Source organism: Tympanuchus pallidicinctus, unplaced genomic scaffold (assembly GCF_026119805.1).
Source record: "Tympanuchus pallidicinctus isolate F22 unplaced genomic scaffold, pur_lepc_1.0 scaffold16, whole genome shotgun sequence".
Lineage (NCBI taxonomy): Eukaryota > Metazoa > Chordata > Aves > Galliformes > Phasianidae > Tympanuchus > Tympanuchus pallidicinctus.
The window spans coordinates 10,843,554-10,870,372 of record NW_026294679.1 but is presented as its reverse complement, the minus strand read 5'-3'; the positions used below and the strand labels follow the sequence as shown (position 1 = coordinate 10,870,372).

Here is a 26,819-nt window from a genome sequence, read left to right as displayed (position 1 = left end):
TGTGACCCTTTTGGAGGGTTGTTACACATTTACCCTATGTTGTGTGGAATCTAGTTACTCCTCTACCTTACTTTTTAAAAATTTGGCCAGGCCATGTTGTTCTTCTCGTATCATCTCTTGATGAAAAGCAATTTAAGTTTCTAATACTAGGATTTCAAATGCTGTACAGTTTGTTTCACCTATTGAGGGTATCAATTAATTCTAACCTCACACATTTCCTTTCTGGGGAATGAATCTGGAGGTGGTAACAGGCAGAGGAGTTTCCAGTTTCAGGAAATTGAACTCACAGTGGCTCTGACGTTTCTTTCAGAGTGGCTTGCACAGCCCTCATGCATAAATGTGTTAAAGGAATTTTTAAAGAGAGAGAAATAGTACTGGGGATTTAGAGAGAAATTTAAAATGTTTCAAATCATTATTGTTAAGATACAACTGCAAAGAGATACAGTTCTCTCTGTCTTGTTCAGGCCAAAATGCTTAATTGTGATTGTGAGCCTATTGGGAATAGGTGGGAGACTGCCTAGTTCAATGCCACACCACATGAAATTCCCTGTTTGAGAGAATTAGATAAACAAGGAGTTAGGCAAGCAACTTATTGACTTATTGCTCCATAGTGTTTAATCTTCAGGAGGAAGTGATTGAAAGAAAGTGGGTGTCTTTATATCACTTTGAATGAGATGATAAATAACACGGGTAAGATAACGCTTTGCTGTATCAACAAATTGCACCTGGCAGACAATATCAGTCTGGCTGGGGAGATGTCAAATACTGAAGACATCTGGCAAGTTATGATCTAAAAAATTAGATGTGGTGCATGTTAGAGCCCTGACTACCTGGATTAGATGGTGCTGAATCTATCAAAAAGGATCACAGATAATACTGGCATTATGTGGGAGAGTTTTAATTGCCCAGACATACAAACATGGAGCCACTAAGGCAGTGCCTCCCTACTGCTAGGTGAAATTCTCTCCTGGAGTTTGAGCCCAGGCTCCAGATAAAATGTGGGACAGCTAAGGGGGGTTTATTTGTCTCTTTGTTTTTGCCAGAAATTTAATGCAACTTTCTGAGAGGAAGTTTAGGCACCTTGTTCTAGGCTTTCTGCTTTGTGGAGTTATATAAATAAATATATTTTTATATGTATACCCACATTGAGAATGAGACAGTTTCTCATCTCCTCTTTCCCTGTCATAGTAAATTACTGAGCTGGGATGTGAAGAAAGCCCTCAGTCCCTTTAAGGGACCCTTACTCCTTGTCCCTCAGAAGCCTGCACTGCAGGGTTTGGGGCTTAGCTTCTGCTCCATCTGCTCAGCTCAGCTTCACTAGCACAGAGGTTTGGGAGCTGTATTCTGCTTTATTTCCAGAGGATGCCCCGACTCTTCATCTTAGGAGACCTCAGGGTTGTGTTCAGGGGAGAATATTGCACTTGAAGCTGAAATGTGTTTCTAGGCTAACAGTTGCACACTGAGATTGAGCTGTCTGTGCTGCTGCATGTCCAAAATCAGATGTGACTCCAGATCAAACTCTTCACATTTTCTTTCCTTGCGAACTGAGGTGTGGAGATGATGAAGAAATCTGGGCTGGTGGCTGTACCACATGTCAGTGTAGTATAAATCAGCAGGCACCCACAACTGTCACCTGGTCCTCGGCAGCAATCCCAGCACTAAAATGTAGATGTAATTGTGGTTGTCAGAGGTGAGAGCTACCTCTCCTTTTATCAGCAATGGCTTGAAACTGATCCTTTTGGGCATAACTCAGCTTTTCTTAGCAAGATGTGAACGTTATGTTTAACAAGGAAAATAAGCTCTCTCTTATCTTGCATGAACTCTCCCGTTAGAATCACAATTTCACTGTATGATGTGAGAGAACACACTGGGGCTAATTTGTCATCATGGCTCATTGACAACTGAAGAGCATGATGGCTGTGGTTCCGGTCCTGTGGATACAGTGCTCAGCTTTCCAATTTATACTGTACCAATCACACTGGTATTTGAGCACTCTGCAGAGTGAAGCTGGAGGCACACCTACCGCATTCTTCTCTTCACCCAAAGGGGAAAGGAATTGAGGAAGCTGCCATAATAACAATTACTCCTACAGGCCTATCTTACTGAGGAATGAAATAATGTATGTGACTCTTCTGTCAAGTAACACTTAGTGTTACATAGTTAATACAAGTCGTGTTACAGTAACTGCTCTTAGAAATTCCTACTGTGCTGACTGATCCATTGTATTACCCATTCACAGTAAAGCAATCCCTGCCCCAGAGAACTTGCAATTAAACATAAAGCTGACAGACAAAGCGTTGTCCCCAGAGTATCTATAGTGTATTCAGGCACAGGTCATTAAAGTGTTTCATTGCCTAACTACTACTGAGGGTTGTAACAAAGTCAGAGATTGAATCCAGATTGAGTCCTGTTCCCATGACTTAACCACAAATACGCCTTTTATCTCTTTGCCTTTTGAATGCTCTTCTGACAACGTCAGGTTCTACAAACGCATCGTGTGTCCTTTGCTGGACAAGACACCTGCCAGCAGCTCTTCCAGGCAGGCAGAACTCCATCAAACAGATAAACTGAAATGTTAGTTAGGTTTCCTTTTTTCTTTTTCTTCTTCTTTCTTCTTTCTTTTTCTTTTTCTCTTTTTCTTTTATTTTCTTTCTTTTCTTTTTTTTTTTTTTTTTTTTTTTTTTTTTTTTTTCTTTTTTTTCTTCCTCTTTTAAGGCACTAAACCCTTGAGATTGGGAATATTTAAAGGCAATTTGCAGAAGTCTCTTCAATATGGTGATGAACTGAAGAATTGAAATCACTTAACTTCATTTACAAATCATGAATATGTATCAGTGCCTTTAAATGAAAGGAGACTAAAACAGATATAGTATTTGTTCAATTCATTAGAAGGAAGACAATTTATCAGGTTTTTTTTTCCACTCTTAAACCAAAGCTATATGCAAATTTAGGGAAATCAAGACCTTGCACTAATTCTACTGCATGATGAATATTTTTATAATCCTAATTAGAACCAGTCATTTAGTTGAGCAATTTTCCCCAATCTAGCCAATTTGAAATTAAAATAGATGCCTTGATTACAAAACTCATTAGCAAAGAAGCACCCTTTTTGCTAACCAGTTCATTTGGAATGCACAAACTGAATGAAATGAGGAGCACTTGTGTTGTCAATTGCTGTAAGTGAAGTGAGCCTTAATTGTTAGCATTGTGAAGTATTTGTATTGCTGCATGTTTCATTGCAGTATGATATATCATTCATTAAATGTAACAAAAGTAGTTTTTAAATGATTTAATTAAGTGATGTTGGTGCACCAGGTAATTTTTATAAAGTCAAATGTTACAATTGTTTGCGTTTGAAGCACTGATGGGCATTACTGTCAGAAAGAAGATGTATGAGTCTTCATTTTTCACTCTGATTATGGTAAGCCTGGCAGTTTTAATAGGAGATGAGAAATTAAATTATGCAATGTTGGCTCCACTTCAGAAATGCTCAGTGAATTTTGTCCTAGTGAAATAGTGAACTTTGGGCTTGTGATGATTTGTGGTGGTGAAAAGAAAGTAACTGCTCATGAAACTTGGTTTGGCCAGAACAGACTTTCTTATTGCTTTTTATTTATGTTATAGATACTTCATGAACAGGTTTTACTTTGAAAAGGAAAATATAGAGATAAATGGAGTGAGACACATTCGATGCTTAAATGTGCTCTACTGCTGAAGGAACCCAGTTTATTGTGTAAGATAGAAGGATCCCGTGTTTTATTTCTGGACAATGCTAAATCATAACTGTATATTGATTTTATCTGAAGCCTAAGTGTGGCAAGGGTGGCTATAAATACAGCAGATGGGAATAAATACGAGGTAATGGAGTAGGTAGAAAAATAAGAACATCAGAATATGATTTCACCTTACTGTAGGGATCTAAAATGTAGCAATGTACATGTGAATTGGGTGCCAGGGCTGTGTGCAGTAGTTGGTGATCTACTGGATAGTGTTTATTGATTTTTGGGACCAAATGTAGGTGACTATTTTAGAATATGGTACCTTAGGCCATATTGTATAGGCTAGAATTCATCTGACAGGGAAGTAACTTTGTATTGCTCGGATAGAAATATTTGTCATATAGATATCTGAGATTAAGGGATATGAAATCAACCCAGATGTCTGGGTTACATGGGATACGATTCCAATATGAACAAAGCAAAAAAAGTTGAGTTTTCCAGTTCCTGCTATTATGCCTATGGAATATACTGATCTCCTTCGTTGGAGGAGGGAGCAAACAATCCATGGAAATAATGATGATATTCTCAGTCTTTTGTTCCTCTATACTGGGATTAATTTGTGTAGGTATAGCTTACCTACTAGACTGCTTCAGTGGAATTAGATGAATCCAGTCAGGTTTCCCTGACCTTTATTTTTTTCCTTTTATTTTTTTCCTATTTTTGCCTGGTGTGGTGGTACCAATAAGTCTCCTCTAAAACTCATGGAGTGCAATTAGGGATATTACTTCCAGCTGCAGAAAGAGCACAATTCAACTGTTGATTCCACTTAAATGTCTGCTGATGCTAACCATGGAAACCTTTAGTCTGGTGTCCTTTTCTGTCACTGAAATAACTCACTGTGATGCTGGAGTTTAGAAGTGCTATTGACCATTCTAGACCCAGGAACAACAAGATCAATTTTATCAAAAATACTAGAAAGAAATCTGCTTGTGAGAATGAACACTGACTTCTGTGAATTGTCATCAAAATGTCACTTTGAATAGCACTACCTATAAAATGTAGAATTCAGTATTAAAAAAGGTAATCCTGCCTGATATCAGAGCAGTCAAATGCTTTAGCTTGGACCTACCTTTAAGAGGTTTGCATAAGTGCTTTCCTGGATTAATGCCAGTAAATGAGTCCGCCTTTACAAATTAGGGTGTGAAGTGGTTATAAAGACAGTCTTCTGCTATTGCAAAGAGCCTGCAAAGACATACAAGTAACTTGGGCATAAGGGCTTTTAGTGTTGGCATTTTAAGTAGTTTCTCTCTCATGGATTTTGCTATACTCTCATGTTTCTTTAACAGTTCAGGACATTAAAGCCATAGCCTGGGGGAAGATGCATCTGGGAGCAACTGAAAGCATGACCAGAGGCATGTAGAATTGAATACAGAGGGACACCATTTAATTCCCTCCAACCAAGTGTGCTTTCTTGCAGGTGACAGTTGAAAAGCTGTTATGTTTTTTTTAAACGGGAAGGGTCACGTGTTAGCAAGAAGGATCAGGGGCCCAGAAGCTCCTTTTACTGTCAGTGATTCAGATGGCTGAGAACTATGGGAAGTCTGCCCAACAGGGACGATTCTTTCTGTCTGGATAATGGTGGCATTAATTAGTATTTGCACATTGCCTTGACAATACTAGACCTCTCTATTTGAAGCGTTGCACATTAGGATGAAAGTGGGCCACTTAAGACAATACTTTCATTTTTAATGTCATCCAAGATGGATGACTGGGATAGGATAGACTAGTGCCCTTGCTTGTTTAGCTGAATGAATTATACTGAGGGGAGAAGCTGGTGTCCCCACCATGCATGCACCTGCACATGGTTATTTTCTACATTGTCACTGACCAAGAAATGGGGCAGTCTGTTAGGGTGCATTTCTATGTGCCTGACTAGGAACCTTACAGTCAGGAGTGGGAGTAGCAGGCTTTCCTTTGCTCTCACTTTTATCTCTAACTCAGGGCTGTTTCTGCTTCTTATTAGCAGCTGCTGAACCCTTAGCATATTTGTAGAACAATGTTAGTATTGGGGGAAGGGGTTAAGTGAACTGTCCAATGATGCGAACCATTACTATGTATACAGTCTTGAGCCCAGTGCAGAGCCTTGGCTGTAGTTAGCAGTATTGAGAAACAAAGTCCTTCCTACTACGTTGCTTCTAGCTGCTATAGTACTTCTAAGTCACAATTGATTTAAAAGCTGATACGGTTGCACAGGGCCTAGCTTAGCCATCAGATCGTACAAGTTGACCTTGGAGCACACAGAAATCTCTGATTTTATTTCTTTTGAGAGTCCATTGCTATGATGGTAGTACCTGCCTTGTTCTTTGCTGCTGGGCATGGCACATTCATTTAACAGAACACTCTTACTGTATCTTATCTGTATTACTATCTTCTGTAAGTCTGTTTACACAGATGGCAGGTGCATATCTGACAGCAAACAAAACAAACTCCACAAAAAGTTCATAGACAGGAGCTGACATTTCCTCTCTACCACTCTTCTCTGAAGTGCAACTGGATTTACTAAACCCTGGGATGCCCTGGTGAGTATTGCACTGTGCAGTCCTTAGCAGCTCCCTTCATCCCATGACCAGAAAGAATCATCTGGTTTACCCAGGAGTTGCCTGTGTTATCACTGTCCTGCCCATGTTATGTTGCCTTCCACTGTCAGGAGAAGGAAGCTTGAATGGCTCAGGAGATACAGCCTTATCATTGCCAATACAGAGGTACAGTAGGTGAGGTAATGAGAAATTTAGAGTGATAATAAAGAACAGGAAGGTGTAGAGAGTTGTGGAAGCTCAGCCAGATAACAAGTAGCAGCTGTGAATTTACCCAAGTTTCCTAAATCATGTTGTTTTCCTTTCCACTGGCATGGATGACCCTCTGGAAAGTTATAGGAGTCCCTCTTGCAACCTCATTTCTCCCCAGGCTTCCTACACTGGTGGAATTTCCAACACAGTTCGGATAAGAACTCTGTGTGGGAATTTCATGCCAGCAGATGCTGTAATTGTAAATGTACCACAGGGCAGAGAGGGCCCTTTGTTTATGTAGTAGCACAGCAGTATACTAAAAAGCTCACACATTTCATTTCAAATAATTTAGTGGCTATTGTGTGAAGCAGATCTCTGTAATACTGGAAGCTGGTATGTGGCCCCAGTTCTGTTTTAGATTTTTCTTCACAAATAGGTTTCTCTGTCTCTCTCCTCTTAGTGAATCACTCTAAACCATCTCTACCTCCAGTGTTTGGTTTCAGCAGATAAATGGACCATGACCTGATCTAATAGCACACCTGAGCTGGTTTACAAAAGACGCATGCAGTCACATATGTAGCAGCTGAAATTGAATATGGGTCCATTGATTTTTAGCAGGAAAATACTGATGTAAGTCTGGAAGATCTGGCCTGAAAACTTGCATTGTATTCTGTTCCCTAGAGAAAACAAGATAAATGTAGTTTACTCCTTTCAGTGTGCAGGTTTTTTTCCAAAAAATCAGTCTGCTGAGAGATACGGAGTCCCTGGTGGGCTCATCTGCCTGTGTGTTAAGCTGTTGCTTATGCAAAGGAGACTATTTGTTTCCATTGCTGAAGCTTGATATATGGAAATTCATCTTGGCTGGTATTTTTTCCCTTCTGTTAGTAGCTGCATGTAACCAGTGCTATTCTGGAGCATAAACTTGCCAGGGGCACAGCCTGAAGTCTTTTGACCCTCAGTGAACAGGGTTGTTTCAAAGTCACATGCTGTCATTGGTAATGCAGTGTGGGTGTCAGCTTTTTGTGTTTGTTGTGGTGAAAAAGTAGACCAGTACATGGATTTTCTGGTTTAGCACCTCAGGGTTACTAATCCCAGGATCTTAGAAGTCATGAACTGGTATCAAATTGGGCAGGAAAAAAATCTGGAACGTGTTTGAATAATTCTGGTTGTCATCTCTTAGGTTTCTTCTGATGCTTCTGTGACTAAGGACAGGTTGGAAATGATATTTTTCAAATATTTTCTTGTTACGAAGACTAGAAGTTCTATCTCTAAAGAAAAACAAATAAACAAGAAAAGGCCAAGATTTCCATAATCTGATTCCAGCATTATTCTGCTGTGGTCCATTTACTCTTGAAAGAGAGCTCTTTATTCATCACTGCAAATGTTGCTTGTCTTCAGTTCCATTTTGGTCTGCTTTTGAACCTGGTCTTCCACATACGTTGTCTGGGGGAAGAGTAATGGATTGCTTATTAGCAGGTGTGCATATCTGTGTGCAAGTTTGGACTTCTGCAGTAGAAGCCCCACAGCAGTTTTGTGGCACTTACAAGATGTTCTTCCTCTATAATAAAATTCTTTGGGTTTGTGTTCAATTGATTTTTATAGGACCATGGGTGGCTATAAAATGAAAGTTAGGGCATGTTGCAGTAATATTTTGGTACATCCAAAGTGTAGTGGGTGTGATAAAAGGAGGAGCTGGGGGACCAAAATGAGGAATGAAGTTTTTGAGAAAAGGACAAATGGTAAAAACAAAACAAGCAATAAAACTCAAAGCTTTGTAGAAAATTCTTGGGTTTCTTTACAGCAAAGGAAGAAAACCTAATTCTACCCACAGCCTCCTACCTTGGGCATCTCATTTTTTGCCAGAAATTCAGTCATCATAAACCATCCAAATTTGGCACATTTTTATATTTGCAGTGTTGAAGAGAAAACAGCACGTACAAATAATGCGTTAGCAGAATACAGTGTACCCAAGGGGGCTTTCCTGCCATATAGTAGGAGCACAATAGTGTAATCTAAAGTTTTGTTGCCAAGTTAGGACTCTAGTTTTGTCCTCTTACAGCTCTTGCTGCAGGCCAGTTGATTTCTGTAGATCTCAGTGTAAGTCCACAAGATCTATGCATGCATACCCAGCGGCATGGATGTGACAAACATGAAAGAGGCCTGCTGCAAAATCAAGTCTGCTGTTCCCTATCTAGGTGACCTGTGTTTTTATCTATTGACAGCATGGAGAAGGCTGCTTTGTTCTTTCTCTGCAGCTTTCCCTTATTCTAAGAATTATACTGTGCAATCACTGAGAAGTCTGGCTACCTTCAGGAGTTAATGTTTCTCTATATTGATTAACTCATTGTAGACTATGCTTGTTGGCTTGGATCAGGCTTGCTTTCCATGCCCCCCTTCATGCCCCTGCTCTATGAAGTAGATTGAAGGTACCTAGAGTTTGAAATAAATGGGGTTGTGTTTAAGTATAGTCACATAAAAGACGTTAGTTAGGAACATCCTTTTTGTTGTATGATTTGCCATTGCAGATTCACTCATTCGAAAGGTACATTTTTCCACTGTATGATTGCAGGAACTGGATGATGGATGAATCAGGGATGACAGTGTAAATGGTGTATGCCCAATAGCCCTAGGAGATCCCTGAAACATGCAAGTTTCTCATTTGGTGATTTTTCTGGCAGTGATGCCTCGGTGCAGTGACAGTTTCAGCTACAGCTGTCAAGCTAAATTGTTCCTGATGGTGGTTGACATTTGCAGTGATGCTGTTCATTTGGGTTCCTCCTGTAAACATTTCTATGCTGCCCTTCATGCTTCTGCATGGGTGATACTTATCCAGCTCTGTGTGTTTGGATGAGGATGAACTGAAGCACTGTGGAGCCCAGGAGGGACACTGTCTCTTGTTTTCTATGAGACTGGGTATAAGGAAGAATGTTTAGGGTATAAGGAAGAATTTCTCCACCACATTTTAAGAGTGCTACATTGAGAAGAACACTTAAGAACATTTCCAAGCCAGCAGAGCAGCTGGCAGAGAACAGAGCTGATTGAGTAGAAGGAGGGTGAAGCTGAGGAACTGTTTCTTTATTATGTAATTTATTCAAACTCATAGAAAAAAGATTGCTTTAGCACTTGAGGCATTCAACAAAGCAAGACTTAATGGCCGTTCCATCTTAAATTTTAGTTTTCTGAATGAGATATGATAAGTGCGAGGTAATAAAGATGGCCTAGATGAATTGTAGAAGTTGGTGCAAGGGCTGGGATGTTTGAGTAGAAGATGGTAGTTGTTGGACTAAACCTGCACCTTCAGCACGATGAGAAGCTGAAGCTTTCTACCTTTTATAGCATTTTTACTCATAGAAGTTGTTTCATAGTCATAGTTGACCTACAAGCAGCATTTGTGTCCAGTTTTGAGGGGCACCAGACTGCCATTGGCTATAGTGGGCTTTGCTCTGCTCACTATACTGCATGGGATCAAGGCCAGGATGCGTGTGGGAGACCAGAATTTTACTTAAAATGAAGGTCCCAGTGCAGGACTTGTACATCTCCTAGATAGTGACCATTCATTCGTTGTAGTTTCCCAGAGACCTTTTTGGATTGCACCTAGCACATATCCATGACCAAAAGGCATAGCACAGTGTCCTGTAGCTGTCTGTAGGTACATGCTATAAGGCCCAACCAGCAGAATGTAGCTGGAGGGAGATATTGTTGTGCCATCCTTCCTGGCTTATAGGACTTCTAACAGGCAGAGGGGAGAATATATCTCTCTTGTCCTTTTGCAGACTGTATTGTCATCTGAAGTAGTAAAACTAGCTATAAACTGGAAAGGAAATTATTAAAAATTAGTATTTGCAATTCTGGGAAATCTATCTAGGAATGTTCTCTAAGGCTTGGTAATATGAGTCTTTGCGTTTTCATTCATACCAGCTTGTTCTTTATATTAACTTCTTAATTTTACCTTTTTCTGAGTAATTTAGTTTAAATCCTGTCGGAGTTTCCCATTTGCTTGGTGTTAAGCCGTTTACATACGTATAGGCAATTCTACATTTCCTTTTTCCAATCTCTGGAAAAACTGTGCATTCAATTCTTCTTGGAATCTATCTCCTTGGGTCACTTTCTATTACTTTTGTCTGATTTCCCTCCAAGTTGTTGGGCACCTGTACTTACGATGCATTTCTTAGTGTGTGCTACTTTGCCTCAGACAGAGTGAAACCCATGCCAAAGAGAGCAGAGTGCTTAGCTGTTGTGAATGCACATCTGGGCTGATGTACTAATGTCACTGGGCAGAGTAAACCCCTCGAGCTTCACAGCTTTGATATCGTGTGTGCTTGCAGGAAGGAGGCAGTGGTTTCTGGCAGTGGAGAAAGGTAGGATCAGAGCAGGATTAACAAGAGCTTCCAAATAGTATAACTTTATTTTCTGTTCTGTGTGATTGCTGCCAAGGAGATGATATTCTCAGCAAGGAGAACAGTTTTATTTGACTCTTTGTGTGTGTGTGTGTGTGTGTGTGTGTGTGTGTGTGTGTGTGTATGTGTGTGTGTGTGTCAGGCAGTGTCAGGTGCATCTCGGCTCAGTGACTGTGGGGTGATGAGCCCTACGCTGAGTAACATCTTTGACCTGTGAAAATGCAAATGGAAGGAAAAGTGAAGCTGAATTGGCTGGCAGGATGTGTGTTAAATAACACACAGTTTAACCTCAAGCAAAATGCATTGCTCTAATTTTGCCAAAATGGCACTTTTTGATTGAGCTCAGATTAATGTTTCTTCCTTTCTAGCCATGTGATTTTTTTTTACGTGAACAACAATTACATCTCAGAATAAAATTCCATTCAAACCCTTTTCCTTAATACCCAGCAATGATAGTTTTTTTTCCACTAAAAGAAATAACTCAGCAAAATCTTAAGAATTTGGAAGGTATTTTGATGGTATGAAATCCGTCTCACTATCTTGGGGGGAAAAAAACAAAAAGCTTTTCATTAAATCTTGTTTTATGCATAAATATGGAGGTTACCCTACAGAAAGTGCCGCAGGGGTTTCAAAGGAATCACGAAAGGAGGAGTCAAACGTGTGAGTGTAGCTTTATGTCTTGCTCAGGCTAATGTCTGAGCCTCGACTGCCTTCCCTGCTGTAGTATTATGTTTAATAAACATGAAGGATTGGTCTGTAATAGCAGTAAATGTACCCAGATGCTTATGCTTTAATTAAAGGCATATATCATGCAATAAAGCACCTTTAAAAGAAAAATCTTCCCATCAGACATGTGGTTCCCATTCAGTTCCTCTTATTCTTGGACTTTTGGAATATAAAGACTGAATGAGCTTCTAAAGAGGTACAGTGTGGATGTCCCTGAAGCAAATAAGATTTTCCAGTTGGGGTAGAAAGAGCACTTGGAATTCTGGAGTATTTGAAACGGCAGGAATTAAGGAGTAGCAAAGCAAAGCAGTCAAAAAAGTGAGCTCTCATTCAAAATGGCATTTCTATTTATAGTACCTTTTGCACATTGTTAAAACTAAATTATTTATAAATGATTGAGATGTACTTTGAATGATCAAAATGAACACAATTTTTCATCCTTTTCTTCAGTTAGAGAGAAAAAAATCTGAAAGTATGCTTTTCATCTTGGTTATGGACAGGTCCAGCGTTTTGGGGACTGGGAAAGTAATTAGAGGAGAGAGGTTCTTTTCACCCAGGACCGAAGCATGCCTTAATGTCTTTAGTAACACACATTTATGTTATCACTCCTCTTGAAGTTGTATCTGGACTACTTGTTCCACTGCAAACCAGTCATGCAGTGGGAAAGCAAAAGTTATGCTGTGCTCTCAGTAGAAATGGCATTTTTTTTTTCGGCTGAGTGTACTCAGTACCAATTAGGCTTAAGAGAAATTGCAATGTGAAGATTTTTGAGGATACATTTTTTTCTACCACCATAATCCACTTACCACTTATCTTGAAAGTGAAGGGGAGAAGCAGAGAGGAGGTCTTGCTTTGAGCATCTGCTTTAAGCAAATTCAACTACTGTGAGTGGACCCATCAGATGAAAGCACTTATTTATTTAACTGTAAAACCACAAAATGTAACATTGGTGCATGACCTGGTTGCTTTATAAGCTGGGTCTGGATCAAACTGTACAATTACAAGGTGAAGTTAAGCATTGTGGTTGGACTTGATGATCCTTAAGGTCTTTTCCAACCCAAGAATTCTATGATTCTATGATTTCCAAAGTTCTGTGGCTTTGCACAAAAGATCCCCGACCAATTTTTTACAATGATGTAGTCTGGGTTGTTTTTTTGTTTTTTTTGTTTTTTTTTTCTTCCCCTAAAAACCATTTTTGCCAGCCAGCTTGTGAAATATTTCAGTGTAAGACTTGGAGGCATGAAGAAAACTACCCATCTTCTGATACTTTTTTTCTGTATAAGAGAGAAGATAAAAACACATCTAATATTTAATTTCTCTCTAGACCAGATTCTCATCAAAAGAGTCTGTTTCCATTGTGCCTTTTCCTGTATAACATCTATAGCAAAATGAGCAGCTCTGGTGGGTCTTGGGTACACAACACTCTGTGTACGCATTCTTCATCCATGCCCAACAAAGTCTGATTGCTCTGTGCTAGAGTGAAGCCTGGGGCTCTAATGAGTTGTCTTCATGCAACCCTTAATCACCTGGAAAAGAAATCAAAGTGTAGAGATAAACTGGTCCATTTGTTTTCATTGCAATTACTAGTTTTTACAATTCTACATAAACAAAGTCCATAAATATGATCCTGGTAGATTTCTTTCACCTAAACTCTGCTCCTCCAGCTGCTGATGTTTTGGCTCAGGAAGCAGGATATATTTATTGCTTTTTTTTTAGCACGGAGCTGACAAGGATATTTTGCTGGACAGCTTATGCCAAGAGAAGAGAATGAGAAGTTCTCATTTGCCTTCTCTGAACATGCTGAAGAACTTCCCAGTTTTTGATCTTCTCTGCAGCCTGAGCAAAGCAAGGTGGTACAGAACAGGTGTTATTCTTCAGTTGGACATCAGCTCGAATGTGACAGAAGCCTTCGTGTCTCATTATGGTTTCTGCTTGATATTGTGGAGATGACTCCATTCATGAAAGCTCGTGAATGAGAAGTTATAGAGGTTGTCTCAGGGATTCAGCTGGAGCTGAATGTAAAGGACACCACTTTCAAATGGTGAAACAATGAAACAAAATAAAAAAGAAACAATATTTTGGCAGCTTGGATTGTCAGTGGTAAACTCAACAGAGCATGTTGGCTTGATGGATTTGATCTTCAGGAGCAGTCTTACAGTTGGTGACCGGAGATGGATACAATTTTAAAGATGAAAGAAATAAGAGGTAACAGAACTGTAATTATATCTCGTGTCCTTTTACTTGGTGGAGCAGTTATCTCTGACAGTACAGACTCCTTTATTCATCTACTTTTGCCAAGTAAGGGCAGCCATATTAGTTAATTCCTATGTCTAGTTTTAGTGGTGAAAAACAGATGCTTCTCTGCAGTGGGAGAAGTGAGAATCATTCACCTATTCTATACAGAATATTGTTCCAAGATATTTCAAAATGTTTCTCCTTCTAAAGTACCTACTACTTAATTTGCAGTTTGAGTTCATTATATACGTTCCCCCACATGGTGAGTCTTTAGTTGCTTTTAGACAGAGCTTCTCTGTTCTGTACTGTAAAAGTGGAAAGTACTGTGACTTTTTCCTGCAGAAAAGCTCATTTTCCTTCTAGAAATGAACTTTCTGACATATTAATGATAGCCCCTTCTTCCCCTTTTGTAATTTCATCTGTAACACAGTGTAGACGGAAAACACATCTTGCAATATTCTGAATAGTTAAGAACTTTTTCTCAATTTCTGAGCCTTTAAATCTTTGCCAGTAATTGTGATCTTTTTCCTTTTGGGAATTTAAGACTCTGCATCAGACTTAGTTTCCTGAGTTAATTTTTGCAGCTCACTTGCAAGCAGTCCAATTTCCTACAGAAATGTTGACCTGATTTTATTTTTCATCTGTCCCAGTTTGATTTTTTTGGCAGGAATCCTCCCCACATTCTGTATATATTTTCTACCATTTCTGGCTGAGAAGGTGTTAGCTTGCTTTTGTGCTATTCTGGTGTCAGAGCCACCTTTTCCCATAAGCAATCCAAGCTACTGCTCAGGATCATGCTCTTCTAACCACATGGCTGGCCGGTCTGGTCTGCCCCTCCTTTTCCATTATGTTACTGTGTGTTAGCTGCTGCCAAGTAATTACCTTAGACTGACTTTCACCCTGCTGGATTCGTACGAATATATCATGCCATCATCAGCTGATGTATTGTCTTGAGGAAGGAAACATCATTTTGTGCATAGTAAATGAGTTGTTATAAGTACATATAGTCCAGGTGTTCTTGCTCACTCTGTCTGGGGCCAATATTTGCAACAGAGTGTTTTTATTTGGATATTGGCTTTTTATATATGTTCCTGAAGCCCTAATTCTTCTTCTATGTTTGAGCAAGAGAGCACATCAATATAAAATTTCTATGAATTTATTTATTCTGTTGATTGAGAAGCAATAGATGTGACATCACCAGAGTGATGTGCTGTGGTGAGTGTACCCAAGCTATTATACGCTGGCACTTCCCTATCTCCTACTGAATCTTCAGTCTTCTGCATGCTTCCACACTGAGGACCAAACAAATCAACGTGGGCACAAGGAACCTAATGTGCAATCTGCAGTGGGGGTATCTCTGTCTGCACTAGTCAATGTGGGCTACTTTTAGTGTCTACGGAAATAAATGAAGGTTTCTAAGGCAGGAGTGTAGAAATGTATCTTGGTTCAGGAATTGAGCTTTGGAAGACGTCTGTTTCTTCCCTGTCTAAAAATGACTCTTGGTGACTAGCTCATGTGTGACTAGCATATGGGCAACTAATGTCAAGGGATTGATCTGTTCCATTTCCAGGCTTTTCCTTCTTTGCTCAGTTTTTCCCCATCTCTTCAAGTGGCATTTAAGTCAGCCAGTTTCTCACGCTGCTTCTATTTTGAGAATCCAGGCTTGAGCAAAATTATCCACTTTTTTTCTAGCTATTACTGAGAAAAGAAAGCACCCAAAACAAACGATCCCTGCCTCAAAGAAGACCATGCAAACAAAAGTTGTGTGCCACCCTGAGAGTTTCTACTGGAGAACTAGAAGGACGTGGAGACTATTTTCATGTGCAACACTGTGTGCATGTATAAATCCTTCCAGCTGAGTCGTTCTGACTATTTCTGGCATGTTGTACGTGTTCACGGCCTAGAATGTGACATCAGGGATAAGGCTGCCTTTTTAAAGGTCTTGCTGCTTATCTCAGGAAAAAAAAGTCTCAAATGAAGTGTTGCAAGCATTACTGGAATTTGAAGGAGTCTGCTTTTGGCAGTTGCTTATTCAAATAGCAGTTGCTGGGATGGGCCACGTGCTGTGGTGGTGGTTACTGAGGTTCTTCTGTGGTAGATGTAGAATGGTGAGTTTATCTTTGCATTAAAAATTGAATTTTGTCACACTTGCTATAGACCAGGACTTAGTCCTTTTGCTTTAGGTTCTGCTTCTGAATTGCTCCTTAGTCAAGGCCTCTGCATGCCCCTCTTCAACTGTGTCAAGGCATGAGAATCAAGTTTCAGTGAAGATCAGCCCATCCAAATATTATGACCTGTAATTGGATTAATTTTCCATTAATCAGCGCAGGTCAAATAACAGATGATAGTTGCAAAAGGGTGTACACTCATGGTACACTGAAATCCATCTGTCTTGCGAGCTGATGTGTTGGAACGGTCTGGGAGGTGGAAATGCCAAAGATTATTTATCACTGAGGAGTCAGGGCAGAGCTTTAAAAAAGGAAAATCTTGGCACCATGCAAACCTCATTTCCTTCCATCACTTGGTATTCAGCCTTAGGTCAAATTAATCTCTATTGAAATCTGCTGTACTTGCCACTAAATTTGTTGTCTCATCTAAAATGTATCTTTTCTCCCAGGAAAGGAGAGGAATGGAAAGCATATATACGATAAAATTTAATGCATACCAGTGAGGTCTTTATTGTAAGTTTTATTCAGTATTGTATTAAATACTCAGTGAGTATTTATTCAATATTAATTTTTGCATCTGTATATAATACTATGCAAGTAAATTGGTCTGGGTATACCCTTCAGGAGCTTGTTGCCGTACAACAAACAGACTCAGCAATCTGGTTAGAATTCAAAGTGGATGCCTAAAATAAACAGATGAATAAATAAATACAAGTTGTTCAAATTAATGGTGTAAGAATACAAGAAGAGAGTCTGCTTCTTTCAGGGTGTCTGGTCAAAGACTTTTTCCAAGGCAAACAGACAGAAAATAACAAAGAAGATACATAAAGCAGGTAGGGTGCCCAGGGGCTGAGTGGATGTGGTAGGTGGACAGAAGGGCCATGCCAGGTACTAGAAGGTTCAGTGAATAAGTATCCTACTTATCTCTCTGTCTGAAATCACCTAGAGGCTGCATGTTCAATTTAATCTTTCTACCATCAGTCAGTCTGAGATTTAATAGAAAGAAGGGAAAAAATACTCAGTAGTTGGTCTCTGGTTTTTAGCTTGATAGAGAGAAGGATGTTCCCTGAATGAGGCACAGTGGGAGGGATGAGTAGCTAGAAAGAGATTGTGCCTCCTGCCACTGAGCTATCTGTAGCTACTGCTGTTAAGGAGCTGTGAAAGAAAAAGAAATGCTAGGGGCAAATATAAAAGAGAATCTGAGGAAATGGATATAGTTTGCTAATCCTTTGTGCTCTTGGTGAGAATGGTTAATCTGTTGAGGAATGCAATGAGGTTGCTGGTCACACTTATGAACAGGAGTTACTGAGGCGATGATTTGTAAAGCATTATGGATCAGTCTGCAAATTGTACATGCGGTCAGGTTAGCCAGGAGAAGTTGTTTCATGTGACTGATGTGACTGAGTCTGTATGTACAAGTCCTTGTATGTGTGAAACCATGTTAAATGACGCAAGGAATATTGCTGGCAGGTGCCAGGCTAATGTTAAGTTGTAGCACTGCTCAATTTTACTTCTGTATTGTGAATTTTCAATAATTCTCTATAAGAACAATGTTAATCAGAATGTTCCCTTAGAAGGTAGTTATTTTAATATTGAAGTTGAATTTATAAGTCTGTTCGTGGGTTCAGATAAGGGATTTTCTTTTCCTTGTTCCTTTAATAAAAATAAAAAAAAAAAAAAGGAAAATAAAAAAGATAAGCAATGCTTTATTTTGTGTCTAAGGATTATTATTTTGGGAGCAGAAGTTTCTCTACTCACTTTTTTTTTTTTTTTTAAACTATCTCTGTGATGGGTGACTAGAAAAGGAGAGGAGGTCCAGATAACAGTAGTTATATAGTGCTGTATCTTATCTAGTGACAATAGCAAAGAAATAAAGCCAGATAGGAAATCTGATCTCCTGTAGAACACAGAGCAGAAAATCTTTCCTAATAATTCATACCACAAGCCGAACGACGTTGGCTGAAGTCTACAGAAGTGGAGCTCATTTTGACATGAAGATTGGAGGACACCTGCTTCTATTCTTCTCTATGATATGCTTTATTCATTGGCAGCTTTGAGCTATCAGTGTCAGAAATTTTCTCTGTTTGCAAAAAAGCAAAAATCTGATTCTTTTGTCTTTGCAGAACTAGCTGTAGTAGATGTTTGAAACTCTTTTGAGTTTCTTTTTGCTAGTTATGCAGTGCAGAGGCTTGACTATGCGGTCATGTGAAAATACACTTAGAATTAGTTAGCTGCCTCAGGGTGCAGACATTGCTTTAACAGTCCTTTCCTATTTCCTTTGGTAAATTGTTCTAAGGACCTACTTTGATGTGTCTGCTGGATCCTTGCGGTCAAAGATACTGATCATTCAGGAAATTTCAACATTCAGTGCAAGCACATATAGTTTATCTCCCCAGACACACTAAGTCATCCATCATAGCATAGCCATAGTTCACATCGCAAGGTTGTGAACCCTTCTAATCTGGACATGGTCCTGCCTCCTATTTGTAAATTCAGTTACTGCAAATCAAATGCACAACCTTAACTCAGATGTTATCATTTTGCCATTAAGAACCTAAATGTTACAAACATATAAGTTTCTTGGCTCTGTTATCTACCTGCTTAGCCTGCAATCAACACTTATTCTATTCAACCAGAATTTATTTCAAATGGAATTTAATTGAAGTTCCCGTCAAAAGACTGTTATTTCTCTGTGATTGTAAAGCAGAGCAGCTATTTCTGAAAGTGTAATTTATTTCCAAAAAGAAAAAAGAACCATCTCAAAGTTAGCAATACAGGAATACAGCTTACACGTGAATTGATAGGGAGTGAATCAATTGTGGGTAATAAACTAATTGGAGGATGGTGTTTGTAGTGTTAAGCAGAGTACATGTGAAGTGAACCTATGTCTCAGACTGTGTGGAACTGCATTAGAATTTGGTTGCTGCATCTTTTGCTAGCCAGAAGGACACAGAATAGTTATTAGATTGAAAATTTGGCTTTCAAGAAGTTTCTACTTCACTATCCTGAATGTTTAATTTCTTGAGCAGATTGATTCCTAGCCTGCCTCAAAATGTAGACCTTGCCTGTTCTGTACATGGAAGCTGTAAATTAGGAGAAATTTCATATTCTTTCTTACATTGGAGAGGGATGTAATCCTCACCATAAAAACAAGTCACAGCATGGTGTTGAGTATAGAGTCACTATCTACCACAGCATAAGAATGTTAACTAATCTCATTTATCTTTCATTCTAACCAGTGATAGGAATTTACATGTCATCCATCTCCTGCTTCCTGTTGGGCTGAAAAAGCTGGGGGACTGCCAGCTTTCTCAAACGGCAGCCAAAGCGAACGTGTTGACAGCAGAATTAGGAAGCATGAAAATGTTTGAAAATGTTTTGGAACAGCCAACCTGTTTTTAGTCTCAGTGGTGCAGTTTAGGTTAAATTTGAGAGGAGGAGATTGTCTTATTAGCCATCCCTAGCAGTGAGGTTGATAGATAACTGTGCAGTAGAATCCTTTTTTATTCTTTAATCTGAACAGATTTTAGTCCTTTATGAAGCAGCAGCTCTTCCTTTTCTTGCTCAGAGTTTATACTTCTCTCTCCCTCTTTGTCTTTCAGCTGTACAGTTCTACTGACTTTGGAAGAAAATGGCAGCTCATGCATGAGAGAGTCACTCCAAGCAGATTTTACTGGTGAGTTTTGCCTTCTGACTTTGTTTGCTTTCAGTGTGTTATAGAGAGGTGAAGCGTATTTAATTTGAAGAGATTGGTTGTTTTACCAGAACGCTAAATATGCTCTTGATTTTGGTTGTGATTAACTCATTCCATATCATGTATCTTGCAGAGCTATAGGTGAATATCTCAGTGTTTTTACCTCTTTCTTCTCCAGGATCAGCTGGTGTCTTCTGGAGATTAATACAAGTCTTTTGGTAATTGCAGAATACCTACTTCTTTTGTATACCTGTTTACAGTAACAGAAAAACTGCCCCAGTACTTCAGTGGAAAATCTGTGATCATTAGACCATCCCTTTTTCCACTCTTCTGAGATCTCCTTTAACCTGCAACACAATCTTTGCACAGAGCCAGACTCTGACCAGTCTCCTTATGCAAGCCTTTGGGAGAAAGAATGACTCAGACTCTGTTTTGAATCACCCTCTGAGGAGCCAGTTTCTTTCTACTGACTAGTGAGAGCCCAGGATGTGCAAAGTGTTTGCTAAAAATTTGCTTTGTGGCTATCTTTCTTTCCTCTTCCCAACTGTTCGTATCCAAAATTGGAAGAGCGTCTTAAAAGCAGAAGATGAAATATACTTAGTTCCTATCTCCAGGCTCCTCTATTTCACACGCTGCTTTTCTAAACTTCTCCACCAGTTGAAGGCTCAATAACTGACTTTAGAGAGAGAAAAGAAACCAGTGGTATTCTTCTGTAGTTGAATCTAGGATTTGGGGCTTGAATCAGTCTTAATATTGTACTACATGCTAGATAATGCAGTTTGTGAATATGTGAAAGTGCTGATGTACAGAATCTGTGAATAGTTAAATAAGTGCCTTGTACTTACGGCCAAAAAAATGTGATTATTAAGGAGCCACAGACACCTATTTTGAAGAGTCAGTAACAAAAAGGACTTGGATGATTTAGGTATTGGCTCCTTATTGTGAAGAACAATGTAAATATTTTCGAGTCAAATCTGCATTCTTGATCATCATTAAGAACACCTAGAATACATGTCAAAATGTCTGCAGATGGAATTTGTAGTATTTCCATACCTTGCAATGGAGAAAAATGTCTCTCAGATTTTTCAAATTGTCTTGGTCATTCTGCAAGTCCCTTTGAACAGCTTTAGTTTCCCACATTTAAAAGATGGCTTTTTCGTTCCCTCTCTGATTTGTCTCAATGTGCCTTTGGATTTTGGACAGTCAAAGGAGATGTTTGACCATGTAGGAAAGGAAGTTGTAAGGATTGTGAGTCTCACAGACCTGCAAAATATATCAAAGATCTGCACTCTTTCTGACCATATCACTGTTGACATTTTGGTAGTGAAGGAAAATTGTATATATTCTCCAGGTTCTGGTGACAGGTGACCTATCAAAAATCTTCTGATTTCATCATTCATGCCTAGGGGCAGTTGACACAGATGAGCGTAGAACCTCTCCAAGTGTATACTTCTGTGGAATAGAGTAGCTGGTCCTATGGCATAGATATACCCTACCCTTCAAATAGCACAGCTGAGCTAAGAGGAGTGACTTGGAAGAAAACACACAAAGGCTGACCTGTGAATAAAACAGTCTCTTTCTACAGGTGATGCTGTGACATTGTTTTTTTTTGTATGTGATTTTTTGTTTTTCCTTAATAATAATAATGGTTAATGGATTATCTCTGTCCACTTGTCTCCTAAAGATGTAGATTTTTCTGCAGTTTGCTTTACTTTTCAGTCTCTTCACTGTGTAGTTTAAACGCTCTTTTTTGTCACTGCATTGAAAAAAGCCTGTGTTTCAATTATCATCTCCTCTTGGAAAACATAAAAGTCTTCTGTTGTTAAAGCTGATATGGCATAGATCTAGAAATCTTAGAAATCTGACTCAGAAACAGTAGAATCCCATTGACAATACACTTTCCAAGAGAGTGGATTAGGTTTTTCCCAGATTGAGACAGATTTGAACCAATTCATAGTGCAGGGGTCAGAAATGTTGAAACTTTAGAACATAATAACTCCCCTTAACTGTCTAATTATTTTTTTTTTTTCTTTTGTCCTTTCTTTTTAAAGCTGCAAACTGTGAAGACTTAGAAGCTCTGGCATATAAGTGTACCAGAAAAGAAATGCAAGAGCACTTTAGCTCAAAAATTTGATGATTTCTTTTTTATTAGATTTTGGAAGAGCAAGAAAGGAGTCATAGTTGTAAGTTTCAGAGCCGCTACTCAGTGGCCTTCATCAGCCTATTAACTACTCATTATCAAACCTGTTAATTAATTCAATTAACAGGTTTGACAATTCCAGGAAAGGTGAACTAGTGATGGGAAAATACCAAAATCAGTGATTAGTTGCTTACTTGTGATGCTATATATTCACTTATTATCAGGGCCTCAGTGAACCTCCTCCATCAAATGGGTTAATCAAGACCAACACAGTTGGTCTTGTCTAAGGCAGCTTCTGTCTGCTTTTTTCCTCAAAACATGTTTTTTATCTATCAGACTGTGAGAATAATTTTGTGAGGACTGTAATCCTTACCTGGTTCATAGGATCAGTCAACCTGACAGGGAGAGGTCTTATTTTTCTCTGAGACTTTTCCAAATAATTATACCTTCCCTGAGAGAGCTCAAATAGAGAGACTGTAAGGCCAGGAGGAAATTACAATTGTATCAGAATTGTTAGGATGGAATGTGGATTTTTTTCACCCAGTCTAGTGAGCAAGAGCTCTTTGGTAGTCATGGACAAACAAGTCATCCTGTGCATTTTGCTGTAGATCTATCAGGCTGCACCTGCAATGGCTCCATGCTGGTCAAAACCAAAGTCCTAAGCTGCAATATTGGCCTGTGGCTTTTTATCCTGGCTCTTACTTTTGGCTTATTTTTTCCTTAGTCTCAGACTTCAGTGCTGATCACCGCATTCTCATTCCGTATGGGGTATCACATGTACTGCAGCTTGTGGGACATTTCCCTCCACTTCCTGCATCTAGCTCTGAGTTTGTCCATATGCTGAGATTCTTATCTGGGCCACTTGTAGCTATAAAAACTAGGATTTGAGTTCTCTACTTCTGTAGTAATGATTCATTTGTTAGCTACACCCACTGATGGCAATGGCACAGCTTGAACAGAATGTGTTACTTGATATGATTACAGGAATCCAAATCTGGTTCCCATGTGCCTTGGCCTCAGATATTTTAATAATTTAAGATTCTGTAAGGCTGGAAATAGAAGCTTATGCTAATATGATACAGAAATTCCCAAATCTTTCATCACACAATGAAATGACTCAAGATAACGAACTTTGCACTCATGCTGATTCCAGTTAGGGACATACTCAGTATTCTTTTTTTAATACATATTTCTTCGGTTGCCTCTGGCCCCTGCTTTTTTTCCTCGCACTGTAATGTCACACTTTTGCTGATGTGTGGAATGTTATAAAAATTAGAGTCCATATTGTGTACTGTAGGAACTCTAGGGAGATTTCCCTGACTGTAAAACACATCAGTTCTGTACTGACCAATTCTGTCTCTGTTCAGATAAGGACAATCTAGTTCTTTGAGTTCCCAAGTTGCTTTACTGCCTCTGTCTTTCTGTTGGTGGAATTGTAGGACTAACCAGATAGCAAGACAACTTGATTAATGGAGCAAGTCTTGTTGAGTACTTAGCTGGACCATGGCTCTTTCATGTCTTGTTGGGTGACTCAAGATGCCTTTGCCTTCTTACCCCTTAGGTAAGATCAAGATCAGAGAGCATATCTTTTCCTTGCTGGCTGTAATGGTTGAAGTACTCAAATGCTGTCATATTAAGTGTTGCATCATTGCATATCCATGCATTAATTATAAATACTCATGATACTAGAGATTTAAAAGACACTTCAGTGGCTTATAAAGTCATTTATTGTCTTATCATGTTATTCTTTAAAATGCAGAGTTCCACAAGGGGAGCTATGTTTTCTGGCTGATCAGCTAAATGGCTGTCAATATCATATGCTGTCCCATCTGTCTTTGGAGGCCCTGCCTATGTTTCCTGAGCAGGCACTGTGACCGCTACCCTGTGTGGATGTCATCCTGTCCTGCCACTCTCTAAGCTAATGAATGAAGCCTCTGGTTGTTTTGTACCTGTGAGTGCCAGTCCCAGTTATGTTGAACACCGGAGATTAGAAACTGGGAGAAAGAAAGAGATTGTGCTTCACCTTGGATCATGTTTTGGAGTTGTGAGTTTTCTGTCATAGTTGTTCAAGGTACAAGCCAGCAAGTTTCAAGGCAAGGTTTTCAGTCCTTTTCATTGCGCTTTGGATAGAAACAGTGATAAAGTTAGATGGTGTATTTTTGTGTGTTTGCAGCTTGAATTTTTGAAGACTATGGCAGAGGCTGATGTGGATATCTGAGAGCAAAGTAGCAGGAGATAAGGAAGTTGTATCTGTGTTTCAGAAGGTTACATATCTGCAGATGGACAGGGGTTTGTTTTTATTCCTCAACTCTGTGGGAGTATTAATACTTCCTAATCTCAGTGCCAATTTGGGTTCACGTAGACTGTTTCAGGGGCAGTTCCAGAAGTGATCTTTGGATACAGCTAAGATTAGCTTTACTTCACTTGTTTGCCAGCTATTAAATGGTTGGTTAAGTATGTGCATGTCTCTCCTATAAATTCCACTAATCGTTAACTACCAGATGGTGTCATTGCATGGTGCTTGGGAAACATCTCAGAAGTTTTTACAGCCAAATTTAGTGTTAAGAAAGTACAGTTTTGTTGACGTCCAATTGACTAGGAAGTGATCCTGCATTCTTGGAGTTAAAATTATACTGGACTTGGAGCTATGAATAAAATAAATCCAATTTGGCAGCCACTAACACTGCCTATAGCCTCATGGCGGCATATACACAGTGCTTTTTCACATACACCATGCTTTGAAGACTGAACAGGACCTATTTCTATAAGCTGCTGTGATCTGATGACTCATTTGCCTGTGTTAAGGGACTCATTTATCATGTTCTGTAGGTGGGAACACCTGGGAAAGGTTTTCATCCCAGAGGGCGATGCTAACATAAATCCAGAATGTGCTGTTCAAGCCATCGCGACCGCTAACTTCAGTAGGTAGATAATTTTACAATTCTAGTCTTGAGCTCTATAATTAAGGTTGTGGAGAGAGACCTTCTTAAAAGGTCTTGGCATATATTGAAAGATTTCTTGCAAGGACATGTTACTTAATTAAAGATCACAACATTCTGGTGATAATAAGAGCAATTTTATTTTCATCTTCATTCAAAAGATGAACAAATGGGGAAACTGTGAGGACAACGATTTTCTTTTCATTCTGTGTGCTACAGTTAGTGCAGTTGGCAATATAGATATTTAATGTTTCCAAATATTAGATTGTAGCTGACTGGCTTGTGATTACACAGTATGTCAGTGGCAGAGATAGAAAAGAAACTTGGATATAAGAGTTGGATGCATTTTATTGGCTGAAACATGTTGTGGCTTTTTTGTTTAAGTTTCATATACCAGTGTTTTTAGGAATCTGTGCAAAATATATGTCAAAAAAATAAAAAAAAAAAATAAAAAAAATCCACCAACAAAAAGAATCCTCCTTAAATTGTTGATTTTTTTGCATGTTTTTTGAAGTGATTTTTAAACTTGAAATAAAATCTTTACTATATAAATGAGCTTTTAAAAATAGAGAGATGGTGAAGTCTGAAACAAAGTGTATGGATAGAGGGATCCTGACTCCCATTCACACCTGTTTTTTGTGATGCAAAGCAGATATTGGTTCCTGATATCCAAACTAAGTGGTTGGGACACTCATAAATTGCTTCTTCATCACTGTGATTGTCACAGGCGTGACTAGCAAGGTTTTGGAAACCTTTGAAAGTTTTAGAATTTGCTTTTCTCTGTGAATGTATTTTCCCCAAAACTAGTAGTATCCTGTTTCTTTCACTACAGATTGCTAGGTGTTCTTCCAGGACCTTGTGATAATTTTCATGGAGAGTTAAGAGAGCCTGAAATCCTAAATGGCCTTAAGAAAATGAAAATCCTTTGGATTCTGTTTTTGGAAAATCCACAAGACTGTTCTACAAAGACCCCCTGAACCTCACCAGTTCTAATGACTTCAGTTTACAAAGGACTTTTGATACAATTAGTCTCTTGCATTGTGAACTGTAGCTCTAAACAGTGGTTGATACATTAGAAAAAAACTTGTAAAGGGCATTCATTGCCTGATTTTTTTTTTTTTTTTTTAATTTACTTATTTATTTGTTGGTGCTCCTCTCCTTGCTGCTTGCTTTCCTTGGAAAATAAATCTTTGACTTTTGGATGAAATCTTGTGGTTGCTATGCTGCCAGGCTCCCGGGGCTCAAAGCTGTTCTAATAAGAAAAAAAGACAGAGAAAAGCATACTGGCTGTAGGGAATGTGTGTGATCATAGAGTCGTAGAATGGCCTGAGTTGAAAAGGACCACAATGATCATCTAGTTTCAACCGCCCTGCTATGTGCAGGATTGCCAACCACTAGACCAGGCTGCCCAGAGCAACATCCAGCCTGGCCTTGAATGCCTCCAGGATGGGGCATCCACAGCCTCCTTTAGTAAAGGGAGAACAATTTGAGATACTTTTAAAACCCATGAATTAGATAGTGAACCAAAATAAGAGAACCATGTGTCAGCAGACTTAAAAGTCTGTGTAGCACCTCTGGAATTCTGGTTCTGATAGCATGCAGCTCGAGTGAGCTCTTTCAAAGGTGACATAATAATCTCTAGGAGAGACATTTTTTGAATAAGTTGCTTTTGAAAAAAGTTTTTTATTCTTAATGTCTATTTTCTTTAGAGAGATGGCACAAACTGGAATAGGAGGGACTACCCTTCTCCACTAATGCAACTGTGGATTCCTTACATAAATACTATTTAGCTTTTAAAATTTGTGACTTCTTGTAATTTTAGTATAATTAATGATTTTTTTTTGCATTAATATAAAGCATCTGGCAGTGTCTTTTTTTTTTTTAAGGCTCTAAAAGGAAAGGCTGAAATATTTGTGTTCATTGTTTTTAAATTTGCTGCCTACTATGGAGCACCACACTTTGTTCTACAGTTCAGCCTTTCTGCCATCTAAAAGCCTCATGATTCATTCTCTTAT

At 39.0% G+C, this 26,819-nt stretch overlaps 1 protein-coding gene across 3 annotated transcripts in view; it reads left to right on the top strand.

Annotated features, from left to right (window-relative positions):
• The window catches only part of SORCS3 (sortilin related VPS10 domain containing receptor 3), a 267,602-nt gene that overhangs the window by 143,818 nt on the left and 96,965 nt on the right, over positions 1-26,819 (top strand). For all 3 annotated transcript variants that reach the window (XM_052677148.1, XM_052677149.1, XM_052677150.1), the window contains one exon: positions 19,634-19,707. In XM_052677148.1, coding sequence (XP_052533108.1) covers positions 19,634-19,707 — 74 coding nt within the window. The remainder of the gene's footprint in view (positions 1-19,633; positions 19,708-26,819) is intronic.